Source organism: Girardinichthys multiradiatus, chromosome 11 (assembly GCF_021462225.1).
Source record: "Girardinichthys multiradiatus isolate DD_20200921_A chromosome 11, DD_fGirMul_XY1, whole genome shotgun sequence".
Classification (NCBI taxonomy): Eukaryota; Metazoa; Chordata; class Actinopteri; order Cyprinodontiformes; family Goodeidae; genus Girardinichthys; species Girardinichthys multiradiatus.
Window position 1 is genome coordinate 27672569 of NC_061804.1, and position 13935 is coordinate 27686503.

A 13935-nucleotide genomic window follows, 5' to 3' on the forward strand; every position below is an offset into this window, starting at 1 on the left:
GCTCTGTCCCTTCTTGTAGACGGCTTCATAGTTGCATCTCCACTCTAGTCTGTTGTCCAGGTGAACATCGAGGTATTTATACTCCACCACCACCCCCACTTCTTCTCCCATGATAGAAATAGTGTCTGATCTATTCTTGTTTTTCTTAAAATCTACAATCATCTCCTTTGTTTTATTCACGTTCAAGATGAGATGATTGTTTCCACACCATGCCACAAAGCGGTCCACCACCTTCCTGTACTCAGCTTCTTGTCCATCTCTGATCCACCCCACGATTTTGTTTTTTCTAGAATTGCGCCCCTCAAGGTGGCAGCAGGTTGGAGTAGCTCTGTTACTTTTGATTCTGATTTATTCTTTTTTGGGAACTATTCCTCTTGTGGTGGATACAGTTGATTTTTTTTGTATGACTGTCCACTCCAGTGTCGGATGCTGTGCAGCTTGGAGGATTTTTCTTAATACTTTCTATTTTTGGACATTTGTTATGATGCATTGCCATGGCAACGGGGTTGTTTCTTACAACCGGGAGCAGCTGATTAATATCTCAAAAGCTCAAATAATACTTCAGCTACAACCCCAAATCCCTGATGAGTTGAAAAGGAGACGCCGTGGATGCAGAGCAGGAGCTAAGAGAGGAGAGAAAAGGAGGAAGTGCAAACCATCTCTTCTGTCGATTTTGATGGGCAATGTGAGATCGTTGGGAAACAAGTTGGATGAACTCCAAGCCCTACAAAGGACCCAGCCAGAGTACTGGGAATGCAGCATTATGTGTTTTACTGAGACATGGCTGCAGGATCATATCCCCGACTCCAGTGTCTCTCTGCCGGGCTTTTTAACATACGAGGAGACAGAGATTTAAAGAGGAGCGGCAATTGTAAAGGAGGTGGACTGGCAGTACTTGTGAACAACAGATGGTGTAATCCAGGACATGTTACTGTGAAGTGTCATCTCTGCAGTCCAGATATTGAACTGTTGGCAGTAAGTTTTCGTCCATATTATTTACCCAGAGAGTTCAACAGTGTTATTTTGGCAACAGTTTACGTTCCACCTTCCGCTGTTGCTGACACTGCATGTGATGCCATCAGCTCAGTTGTTGCTAAGCTACAGACACAAAACCCCAATGCTTTTGTGGCAATTTCTGGTGATTTTAACCATGCTTCACTCTCTGCTACACTTCCAACGTTTCAACAATTTGTCAGCTGCTCTACCAGAGAAAACAAAACATTGGATTTGTTTTATGCAAATGTCAAGGACTCATACATCTCTACAGCAAGACCTCCTCTAGGCAAATCAGATCACAATCTTGTTTTTCTCTGCTCAAAATATAAGCCCCTTGTTCAGAGGCAACCTGTAATAAAGAGGACTGTGAGAAAATGGTCACAGGAAGCTGAAGAAGCTCTGCAAGGTTGCTTTGAGGCTACAGACTGGGACGCATTGTGCCAGCCACATGGAGAGGACATCAATGCCATGACTGAGTGTGTAACCGACTATATAAACTTCTGTGTGGATAACATCATCCTCACCAGAACCGTGAGATGCTTCCCCAATAACAAACCTTGGATCACCAGTGACCTGAAGGACCTGCTTTACAAGAAAAAAAGAGCCTTCAGAGAGGGAGACAGAGAATTATTGAGGATTATACAGAATCAACTTAAAGTCAAGATAAGAGACAGCAAGGAGGTGTACAAGAAGAAGCTGGAGAGCAAGCTCCAGCAAAACAATATCAGAGATGTGTGGACAGGGATGAAGAAGATCACAGGTTTCAAGCAGAAGGATGATCAGACCGATGGAGGTCTGGACAGAGTCAATGAACTGAACACATTCTTCAATAGGTTCAGTTCAGAAACCAGCTTCGCATCCTCCTCTCCTGCTCACAGCCAAACAGACATCTTCCTTTGACCCACAGGACCCACACCCTAACCCTAACCCTTCCACCTCAGCCCTAGAACCTTCTGCTTCTACATGTTTGCCTTCAACCATATCAGAAGATGCTGATGCTTCCTTTGCTTCCCCCTTCCACCTGTGTGTCTCAAGAAGTCAAGTGAAGAGACAACTGGAGAGACTGAATAGGAATAACGCTGCAGGTCCAGATCATGTCAGCCCTAGAGTCCTGAAGGCCTGTGCAGAGCAGCTCTGTGGGATTCTGCAGCACCTCTTCAACCTTAGCCTGGCCCAGAAGAAGGTTCCGGTGTTGTGGAAGACCTCCTGTCTTGTTACGGTACCAAAGAAAACTCACCCGTCAGTCCTCAATGACTATAGACCTGTTGCCCTGACATCTCCCATCATGAAGATCCTAGAGAGACTCCTGTTGGCCCACCTGAGTAAGCAAACAGTAAACTATCAGGACCCCCTTCAGTTTGCTTATCGCTGTGGAGTTGGAGTTGAAGATGCCATCATACAACCCTACAGATGACAGGAGTCTGTCTTGTACTGGAAGTCTGAGGTGTACAGAGTGAAAAGGAATGGTGAGAGTACAGTCCTCCTGTGGTGCTCCTGTGCTGCTGACTACCTGGTTAGACTCACAACCCTTCAGTCTCACAAACTGTGGTCTGTTTGTCAGGTAGTCTTTGATCCAGGAGATTGTTGAGGCCTCCACCTGAGTCTTCTGGAGTTTCTGACAAAGTAAATCAGGTTGAATTGTTTTAAATGCACTGGAGAAATCAAAGAACATGATCCTCACAGTGCTGCTGGCTTTGTCCAGATGACAGTGGGTTTGTTGAAGCAGGTGTATGATGGCATCTTCAACTCCAACTCCACAGCGATAAGCAAACTGATTTAACAAGAAGGCAAATATAGTTTCACATAAGGTCAGGTTATTTTGGATATCTCCCCCTTAATAAATGAAATTATAATTTGAAAACTGCTTTTTGCTTATTTTTGATATTAAAATTAGTTAGGGTAGGGAAAAGTGAAATAAGAAGAAATCTGTAAGGGATCAAGAACCTTTTCACAGCATAGCATTATAGGATAATGCAGAAAAGTTCAGAATGAAAGGTTTTTTACAGGATTCTTTGAGCATATTTGTACTTTAAAAGTCATTACAGTCAGTGTTTTCTGACCAGGGAAGTAATACGCTTTAGTTTTGCTTCATGGGTCAAAAATAGATGCGCAAATGGGGTCTTTACAAGCCACTTGCTCGGTAGCGGGCAGCTTTCATCCTGTGTCTTTTCTTGCCAGGGTTGTGAGTGTAATGGAAATGACAGCAAATCTAGCACACCAAAAACAGCCCCCACAACGAGCAGCCTGAGCAAGAGTGCTGCCTTACAAATGAACATGACAGCTCCCTGATATGGTCCAAAAACAACAGCACTAACAGACAGACTCTTCCCAACGGATCATGAAGCTGCTGTTCTTCAATTCATAGAAATGTCGGCAGCACCATACTGTCCCTGCTGGTAGCTCGATCTGTCTGTTTCTGTTTTCACGAGAACACACTCAGTTAGAAGGCGCAGAGTACAGCTCAGTGGCCTCTGCCATCAGTTCTGACACTCAGTGGCAAATATTGATCCAGTTGCTTCGCCTTTTGTTTCTGATCACTCAACCTGGCTTTTTTTTTAGAAGAAGTTAGAATGGTGCAAAAAATGCATGTCAGTGAATGCAGTCATTTTTAAAAAAGAAATAATTTATGATTAGTCTTAAATATTGGTAAATATTATAATATATATATAAACTGTTGTATTTATTTATTACAATAATAGACTTATTGTTAATTTTGTCAGAACCATGTTTTCCACAGTTAAGAAAGGGGGAAATGACTCAAAGTTGTGTGGGAGAAAAAAAACACCTGATGGAACAATTACCACGCTGGGCCCAATTTAGAGTCAGAAGCATGAGAAACAATTATAAATAAAATACATTTCTAAAAATCAGTTTTTATTGTAAACAGTAGAAAATAACTGAAGTGTAGAGAAGTTTAAAACAGAAAAAGCTGGAGAACAGCACTGAATGGTTGTGGTCTCTGAGCCCTCGGGGCAGCACAGCATTGAACACAGATTAGACTCTAGTGGAAAACACAGCATGAGCTCAGGAACCATGCTAAATAGCACTCTGAGTGAATTCATTGCTGTACCCAGAAGTTAAATCTCACCCATTGCTGGGGCTTGTTTATGCAGCACTAAGGAGATCACTTTCATTGGAGCCTGCACAGAAAATCTCACAAATGCAGGGTAATGTTAAATCCACATCGAGCACGCATTCTTATCATGCCTCTGTAGTAATCACCAACTAAAAGCTAAAAAATACCACCTGCTGAAATCCTAGAACATTTATTTCAAAATCAACCTGGAGTCTAGCCTGTAGCATGTCGCTGGTATCAAATTTAAAACAGGATTTATGTATGAAAAACTATCAGTTGTACTGGTGTCATCATTTAAAATATGTTTAGAGATGCTGCACTGATACAATTCTCTTTTAAGATTTGCTCATTTCAAATTTGGCCAAATCTGTTGTTTTTTTTTCCCCTAAGGACTATAACACAAACGCACAAATGCTTTTTATTCAACCATTAATGGAGTGACAAGATTATCTCCATTTAGGCATGAAAGTAGGTGTCCGTACCCTTTATCTGCATCGCTGTATGTTTGGCATTTAATTCAATCACAAATGAGTGCATTATCTCAGCATTTGACCTTTATTAAAGGTAGAGCTGCAAGTTTCCCTGTAGAGTTTACCTTATTTTCGACCAACTATCAGAACATATCAAGTAAATTGCACACAGCCGAGTTGTTGAGTTACTGATCTTTATAAAGAATGGTCATTACTCAGATGTAAATCTGTTGGCTTTCTGTAACTTTACTATCAAATTTGCCATCAATGTGTAAGGAAGTAAACTCCCATTATACATTATGGCACCAAGGTTACAGAATGATTTCAAAGAGCTGGTTGGCTAAGCCCAGAGTTTAATAATGTGATTATCCTTTCAACTTTAGATGAGGCAAGAAGCTTCATGGGGATTCATAAATTCCCTGAGCCGATACTGATCTTTTAGTTCTCTTGCCTGTTGAGGATATCTGACAGTACCCGAGGACAAAAAATACTCTGCTCATATAAAGATGGCATGAGGGGAATTCAGTATGCTTCTGCTCATTTCTCCCACTCTGCATTAATAGCATATGTGATTACACAGCTGGGTTACTCTCAGATGAACTTACAAAGATGTTGATAAATGAACATTATGATGTGATTATTAAGAGCACTGCTGGATGAGATTAGGGCTGAATCCCATTTCACCCCTTAACCTTCAACCCCAGTATTACTAAAGGGCAGGGGGTCCCGACTGTTTCTATGGAGTAAATAAAGATGTATGGCTAATTGCTGCCTTTCAGGATTAAACTTGGAATTGAAGAAGCAGAAGATGTAATGTAAATATTTCCCCAGTAAATGTCACAAAAAGAACCCCAGCATTGTCTAGATTGAAATGTTATAATATTTTAAATCCCAAATCACTGTTAAATATTGCTGGTAAGAATAGATATTGCAAATATAATTTATGGGAAAGTACTAACATGTTTTTTAACTTACATACCTGTTTTGCATACCAGTGTTCTTTGTTTAAAATAACATACAGTTCTTCTCAACTAGCCAATAAAGTGAAAACACACTGTAACAATAAGAAAAAACATGGAAGTTTCTAGTTTAATGTGTTATAATTACACCTGCACCAATCAGGTCTCTTTGGCAGATTCTGATTTCTGTTTTTGCCAAAGAGACCTGATTGGTGCAGGTCTCTTTATCTGTGCATTCAGATTTTAATTCAGTCTATGACCCTAACTTTTCTCTGATTGTTATTTAAACTACATATGGTGAGAGTTCTTAGCTTTGATGCATTTAACAAAATTTCCCATCTTTTTGTATTTAACCTGCGATCACTAATCATAGGTGATCAAGAGCAAATTGGCGGATTATCTGGCTGATTAATTGGTGCATCTCTTATTCTAACCTATTACCCCTAGTTTAAAACATATGTACTTAGTTTAATACGTGTTATACTTTATTTAAGTGTTCTTATTGCTATACTTAAAACTTATTTAGGAATGACCATGTACTATATACACATACTATATGTGGCATAAGAGGCAGTTGCATTTTTTGCATCAATTCTATAATGTGTGAGCTGCCTCCCTGCATTCAGAATATGTGTACGCAAAGACAATTGACTCTATTTTGAGAAAACAAAGCCTCACCATTTTTGTTCACAAATAGGTTTTATAAATCCAACCTGTGTTTTGAGAAAATCTGTTATTGATTTTAAATTATTTTGTCCAGATTTGACACATCTTGTTTCTGATACTAAAAAAGTTTTTTTTTTTTTTGGTTCAGAAATAAAAGTTTTAAAAAACTCAAATTGTTTTAAAGAATCTCGATTAGTTGTAAAATGATCCACTTTAGATTTGTAGTCATTTAGAGTTTGAAGTAAAGATGACCAAACCCCTTAAAGACTAAAAAGGAAAATAAGCAGTGAAGAGGAGTCTGTAATCAAACAAACATCTGCATCAAGCATCAGCCATGTTTTATGAAAAACCCAAATGCCCTCTTACTGGACATCACAAGAAGAAAGAGAAAACTAGTTCAGGATGAAAACACGGACAGTTTTTTCCCGAAGCTGCTATGTTCTCCCCTCAAAAAATAGCACCCTGGGCAGTGAGCCACCGCTGGGGGTAGGGGTAACCCTTGGAAAGGGGATTCAGATATAGTTCACAATAAAGTGCCATCAGTGACAAAGTGCGCACTCACCTCAATGGGATCTTCACGGCCAGATATCTGTCAATCGCGATGGCCAGCAGGCTGAAAATGGAGCTCTGAGTGAGTACCAAGACAAAACAGGCGAGGAAGAGGCACCCGTAAAAGTTCAGGCGCAAGCCGATGCTGATGATTATGGCAAAGGGGATGGCGAGGCAGCCGACCAGGATATCAGCCACAGCCAGAGACACCAGAAAGTAGAAGGTGGCGTTCTTCAGAGTGCTGTTGATCGCGACAGCCCAGCACACCAGCACGTTGCCGGATATGGAGAGAACAGCGATTACTACTTCAATCACGATGTATAACGTATTCATCTCAGCAAAGTGTGTCCGGACTGAAATCTGCAGGTGGGTTACATAGGTGGGAGTCATCCGCAACACCTCTAGTCCCAGAGAAGTAAACAAGTCTCTGTGCTGTAGTCCAGGAATACTCCACAAGTGGCTGTAGGATGTGCCATCTGCTGCAAAATGAGGAAGGCAGTTTTAAACAAGTGAATGAGCAGCAGCAACAGATCATTTCTGAAAACTTGACATAAACTTCAACACCTGCCTTTGTTTTGTGCACCGAACATCTGTATTACTCACCTTAACGAGCCCGGGCATAGCTTCTGGATGTCCACACGCATGCAGCGACCGAGCAGAGGAGCGCCAGAGCGGCATCTGTACATTCGTGGTGCAGCCAGTGTCACACAACTTCCCTCAGACAGCAGTTTTCAGGCAGGGGAGCAAACGCGTTGGGGCGGGGAGGTGGTTTGTGTCGTGTGGGGGGTTCACTTTCACACAGGAACCACGCCCCGACTCACACTACCACGCCGTTAAAAGTATAGTTACAAAAAGGTGGAATCCCACGAGAATGTGAGCGTTCCGCTGTGCGTAATTACGCGCCGATTAAATGACATTCAACCACGGGGTCCACGCGGGTTTCCTGACGTGTAAACGCTGATCATTGTGTGCAGAACATTCCCATGACCCAAAATCAACACCTCTAGCTTCCATCAGGCAGGAATCGTGAACTCAGGGAGGAGGAATTCAAGTCAAAACCTCCATTTCCTCACGTAGGTCCAGAGTAAGCTGCACCATATACTTTCTACCGCAGACTGACGCGAAAGTAAATAAAAATACTTGCATATAGTACGTGGCGAAAGTATTTATGTTCTTATTTCAGATTGCAATTTTATTTGACCTTACACAAAAGTGTAAGGTAAATGATACATTGTTTTAAATGATTTACAAATAAAAATCTTAAAAGTGTGGTGTGCATTTGAATTCAGCCCTCTTTCCAAGGTCACCTAAGTAGTGATTGGACTCCACTTGTGTGTAGTTCAAACTCAGAGTAAATCCAGATGTGTCCTCTGCCTCAGAAGTTTGTTAAAAAAGCATTGATGAACAAAGAACATCATGAAGACCAAGGAACACAACAGACAGGTCAGGGAGAAAGTTGTGGAGTCTAAAACAACATCCCAGTTTTTAACATCTGACAGAGCATCTGAAAATGGAAAGGGTTCTGCAGAATGGTAAACTTCCCAAGACATGTCCATCCACATAAATGGGGTAGACAAGGAGAAAGCTAATCAGCCAAGAGATCCACGGTAACTATGGAGGAGTTGTAGAGATCCACAGCTCATGTTGGAGAACCTGTTTGCAAGGCAACTATTAGCTGTGTACGCCACACGTCTGACCTTTTTGGAAGAGTGGTGGGAAGAGGATGTGCTCTGGTCAGATAAGACCAATATTGGACATTTTAACTTACAAGGGAAATGTAACCATCCTTACAGAGAAACATGGTGGTGGCAGCATCATCCTGTGGACAGGGACAGGGAGGCTGATCAGAGTGGATGGGAAGATGGGTGGAGCTAAACAAGACCAATCCCAGAGAAAACCCAGTTGGAGGCTGCAAAAGAATTGAGACTGGGGTGGAGATTTACCCTCTAGCCAGATAACAACCCTAAATATACAGTCAAAGCTAAAATGGAATGTTTTACATCACATTTTATTCATGTGTTAGAATGGACTGGTCAAAGTCCCGCCCTAATTTGTGGAAAGACTGATGAGGATCTCCATCCAGTGTGACAGATCGTGAGCTAATTTGCAAACAAGGACATAAATTTAATTCTCTAAACTTGCAAATCTGGTAGACATGACTCATAAGAATCACCACTGGGGCAGCCCATGGCTTAGAAGTAAGTTATCCCCGGTTCGATTCCTGGTTCTGGGTCATATGCTGCATGTCAGTCCTCTCCTTCCTGTACAGCTACTTATGAATGAAGGCCACCTTCATACCTTTGAAATTCATTGTGAATAAATCAGTTTAAAAGAGGATGTTTTCATAGTATGGGATGTTGCTTTGATGAAGCTTACTGAAATAAGGTCAGACGTGTTTTCATTAAACAGTTTAAATTCATCCTTGACTCAAGTTTTCAATTCGTTTTGGTACTTAAAGATGTTTTATGTGCATCAACCTGCACCCAAAGGAATGTGTTACAGTAAAAACTAAGGTGTATTGTAGAAGGAAGCAGCCCCACTAAGTGTTCCCACTGATTACAATGTTTTCCAGTACTGGCACTGGGCTGTAATGGGCACAGTGGGAAAGCAATTCATACCCCATGGAGCAATACAGGAGTATGTTTAAAACACACACACGTACAGGCCAAATTGTTCACTCAAGTTTTTGTATTAAAACATTGAAAATAAAAGCCGACACTGCAACAAGTAGTAAAATAAATTCTTGATAATCCTTTATTAATCCATAATATGTCACCAGAGAACATCTTCTGTTTCTGTCCATTCTTTAATTTTTCAACAAGCATCTGTAAATAAATAAATACAACTTTTATTCAAAAACACCCCCCCCCCCCCCCCCCCCCCAAACAAAAGCTGGAGTGTCCTCTGTTACATGTAAAACTCATATTGTCCATAATTCAACGTGGCATATTGATTACAGATGCATACAGCCTGCAAAGCAACTTCTGTGCCGTAGTTCTTCAGAGACTTTTTGCTGCAAACATTGGAGAACCTGTGCAGCATGATGGTTGGAGTTAATTATTCCTTAATGTTGGGAGTAGTCTAATCACAGAGGTAAATGTGTTTCCGTGAACATATCCCTAAAAAAAAGCCTTTAGCAACTCTTTAGTGTGATAGACTTGCTGGAGATGTGTTTTGTAAAAGAAGAAATTAGAAAACTGACACTTTGTCAGAAGTATTTGATTTGTAAACAGAACAGTCATTTTAGCAGTACCTTCTAGAAAACTGTTGACAGCACAGAGAGTCGTGAAATAATGAAAGATGTTTTTTTAAGGACAAAATACAAAAATGGAACCAATTTTAAACCAACTCTCAACTGTGCTGTCAACTGCTACAAGATGGCAGAAGGACTTTGGATCAGAATTAGTTTGTAATTAAAATGCTCAGCTGACACATCTTATGAAAAGTTTATTTGTTGGATGTAGTTCCTCTCCTTTTGTGTCTCCCTTCTGACTGTAGAGATGAGTTCAGAAGCTTCTTGGGCAGTTGATGAACGTCAGATAGAGCTGATAGCATGGCAGCCTTCAGCCAATCTGAAAGGAGAGTCTTACACAGATAGATGGGACAGAAGAGCATCCATGTCCATCTGATTCACTCCTCTGGGTTCCTAATGCATCAGGTCTCAAAGTATTTGTAGATCTGGGAGACGTACTGCATGACGCTCTGCCAATCGGGCCTGTCCGTCTTCATTAACTCCTCAATGTCCTGTTTGGAACAGAAAAGCAGCAGAAGTGAAATAGTATTAAGCTGATGCTGATGGCAAATGCAAAACTTGGCAGGGGAGCTGAAGAAATTTCAAACTGTGATTCTAAAATTGTTTAACCTGAATGGTAAAGGTGTAAACTATTATTGAGACCAGTTAGTTACAGAGCAAAAACATAACATCTGCCGGACAGAAAACCGGAATCATTATCCTCTATTCGCTCTCAATGAAATGTTTAAAAGCACAAAATAAACTTAGTATACAGAACCAGGGCAGGGAAGGAGGTAACAGCTCTGGGAGGCAAATCCAAACACTGTCTAGCTCATTCTGTGGCACCCCAAGGTATTCCTAGGCCAAAAGGAATATATAGTCCCCCCTGTGGTGTCACGGAGTGACATTTTTGGACTTTGTTTGTGGCTTTGTGTTTGTTTACCTTTTGCTTAGATTTTTCTAGTTTGGTTTTTGTATCATGTTTTCTTTTCTCCCTCTTCTGCCTGCTAGTGTTTACTTCTTAAGTTCTTTTATGGTTGTTTTCTTATTACTTTGTATGGTTTATTATTATTATTATTATGGTAATTATTATAGTTCTTGGTCTTCCCTGGATTCTCTAGTTTTATTTGTCTTTTGTATTGTTGGGTGTGAAAACGTGTGTTTCTGGTGTTTATCACTCATAAGACCTTGTACATTCTTAGCTGCACATGTGAAACTAGACACAGAGGCTGAATCGTACCCTGTTCTGCTATCTTCTAAAACCAGCCTCTTCTCACCCCCCCCCACACACACACACACCCTAACTGTCTGAACTGTCTGTTGAACTGTGTTTGAACCAGCATATAAATAAAGAGAGAGGGTGTCAACACTTTGTAGTTCGCACTGCAGAGTGTGGACTGCCCTTGCTGCAAGATTAACAGAGACTCTGTGTCGTTACTCTGAGTTGACTAATTAATACCTAACAAGTATCTTTGTGTTTAATTGTGTTATATTATTTGTTCCTTTGCACTCTTCTTGTTTACTAGTTTATTTTCCGTTTCCTTTCCAGTTAATTCAGTCAGTGTGGTTAGGTTTGTTTACTTTTGTATTCAGGTTTTCTTTATGGGTTCTTTGTTTGTTCTCAGGTTGTTATTGTTGTTCCTATGTTCCCTCTAGTTTCTCTGTTTACTTTAGTCATGATTATTCTAGTTTTCTTATTCCCCATTTGATTATTTATCTTTGTCTATAGGTTTGCTTGGTCTGTGTTTCTGTTTATTAGTTACTTTGACCATCCTCAGTTTTTGTATTTGTTTCACCTGTTCCTTCTGCCTCCTTGTCACACCTGTTCCCTGTTTTCTCTGATTACCTGCCCTTTGTTATCCCTCTGTATATTAGTTGGTTTTTTGTCATTATTTGTTGCTGGTTCCTTGTGTTTGTCATACCCCGTTCTCAACCCACGTATTTGTGTTGAGTTTTTCCATGTTCCTGCAGAACCGATCTTGTACGTTTTTGGATCTGGACTTTGTTTGTATCTGCAGTGCCTTGTTTGGTTTCTTTGATAACCTCTGGAAATAAAGCTGAAAACCTTTTACAACATGTCGCTGCCCAGCTGTTGTCTGCACTTTGGTCCGCCCTCAAACCACATTATGACATGTGGTTCCAGTCTGCCTGGGGATCACCTCCCAGTGGGATGTGCTCAGAAAACCTCCAAGGGGAGGCACCCAAGAGGCATCCTGATCAGAAGCCTAAACCACCTCAACCAACTTCTTTCAGTGTGCAGGAACAGCAGCTCTGCTCTGAGCTCTCCCCAGATGACAGAGCTCCTCACCTAAATCTGAGGCCTACCCCAGCCATGGAAACCCCGCTTGTATCCAGGATCGCTTTGGGTGATTATCCATACCAATATAGTGAGCAGTACAATATTCAAGTCTGGAACTAATAAAAGCACGAATTACCTTCTCAAGGTCAAGACAATTTAAAAAGGTGAAAAAAGCTTATCCTGACCACAGAATCAATTAGATTTCTTAAGCAAAATCCATGTCAAATATCACCCCTAAATGTGTGACACTGTTGTTCATATTAAAAGTCAAAGCACAGATATTTGTTGCCAATAAAATACATTTAGCTTTTTGTTCATTTAGAAATAAAGATTTCTGGCTGAACCACTGTTTGACAGCAGCCGTGCATTTCAGTATAAGAGCATTAATGCAACCTGGCTTCAGAGACAAGTAGAACTGCATAGCAGTGGAGGGATAACTGGTGCTGCGGTATAATAGCTTCAAGTTGCAGCACATTAAGTGAAAATAAAAGAGGCCCAGGAATGGAGCCTTATGGGACCCCACATGAAAAAGGAGAAATATGAGGTAAAATTATCAAAATTAATTATTAATCCTACACCCATGCAGACACATGGAGTCCTCTTTAATATCATCCCTGTTGAGGGGATGACCCCAGCACCGATGAGTTATAGAGTGAACAACAGACTTTCACATCTTCTGTTGATTCATGTTTCTGCAGTATCTTCAGTGAGGTCACAGCCTTGAAAATTAGGAAATAATTTTTGGGATGTGTCCAAAGCTTTTATTAAGAAAGCTGTAAAAAAATGTCCAAAGTTCACCAGCAGAGAGAAAGAAAGTCAGTCGAAGCTGGGTCAGATGTTTTACTGAAAGAGGAAATATTATTTACATTAAGGGTTGGATGATCTCCTTGCCATCACTCTAATCTTTCTCTCTCGCCATAAATTCTCACAGATTCAAGTCAGGACCGGCTGGGCCGATCTATTAATATTACTTCCAGTCAGAAGAAACATGTTGATAACATTAAAGGATTACTTTAAACCCAAATCTGCCTTCAGTATGAATAATTTTGGGCTTGACTGTAGGTGATGAGATTATCTGCATGGCCTTGACACATATTGATGTTTATTTTGTAAAACAGGGATCCATTCAGAGTGAAACAAAAACTACTAATCACCTTGTGGTTGACAGTTCATTACATGTGTGAAAGGTGTAATGTAGACATTTGATGCTAATACATCCTGTGTAATCCAGTCACAAGAATAAAGTCCTAAATCCAGGTGTTAATGTGACCCGAACAGATTAATGATGCATGCAGTTACATCTTCTTCAGTCACATTCAGACAGTGGAATTATGTTGCACCAGAAGGATCTGAACCTCTTATTGTCTGAATGATGATACTAAATAACAACATAGTTTGCATAACTGAATGGGTTTCCAGTTTTACAGAAATGTCCCTGACTGAGCAGTTTACTGCAGAAATGTTGGTCTAAGCTCACCGCGTGGCTTCAATACAAGCAAATTTGAACCTGACTTCATTTACACAAAAAACACTAGTTCTCATGAAGGGTACATATTGCAGGGAAGCTATTACATTTCTGAAAGGTTATAAAGGCTTTCTGACAAGCTATCAGAGACAAAGTTGCTTTTGCCGTGAAAAGTGAGGGAATTTCCAAAGCACATTGCAGAAATATGGACGTAAGGTAATCA

General features: G+C 40.6%; 2 protein-coding genes across 6 annotated transcripts in view; both read right to left on the bottom strand.

Annotated features, from left to right (window-relative positions):
• The window catches only part of adora2b (adenosine A2b receptor), a 27193-nt gene extending 18832 nt beyond the window's left edge, over positions 1–8361 (bottom strand). The window contains exons 1-2 of one of the 3 annotated variants that reach the window (XM_047379891.1): positions 7320–8361; positions 6730–7192 (exon numbers count right to left, since the gene is read on the bottom strand). In XM_047379891.1, the coding sequence (XP_047235847.1) occupies positions 6730–7106 (377 nt within the window). In that variant the 5' untranslated portion in view covers positions 7107–7192; positions 7320–8361. Of the gene's footprint in view, positions 1–6729 lie in introns of all 3 variants that reach the window. The other 2 variants (XM_047379888.1, XM_047379889.1) reach the window with 2 other exon arrangements.
• Positions 8362–10148: 1787 nt separating this feature from the next.
• Positions 10149–13935, bottom strand: part of specc1 (sperm antigen with calponin homology and coiled-coil domains 1) — a 119442-nt gene continuing 115655 nt past the window's right edge. For all 3 annotated transcript variants that reach the window (XM_047379009.1, XM_047379010.1, XM_047379011.1), the window contains one exon: positions 10149–10460. In XM_047379009.1, the coding sequence (XP_047234965.1) occupies positions 10371–10460 (90 nt within the window). In that variant the 3' untranslated portion in view covers positions 10149–10370. The remainder of the gene's footprint in view (positions 10461–13935) is intronic.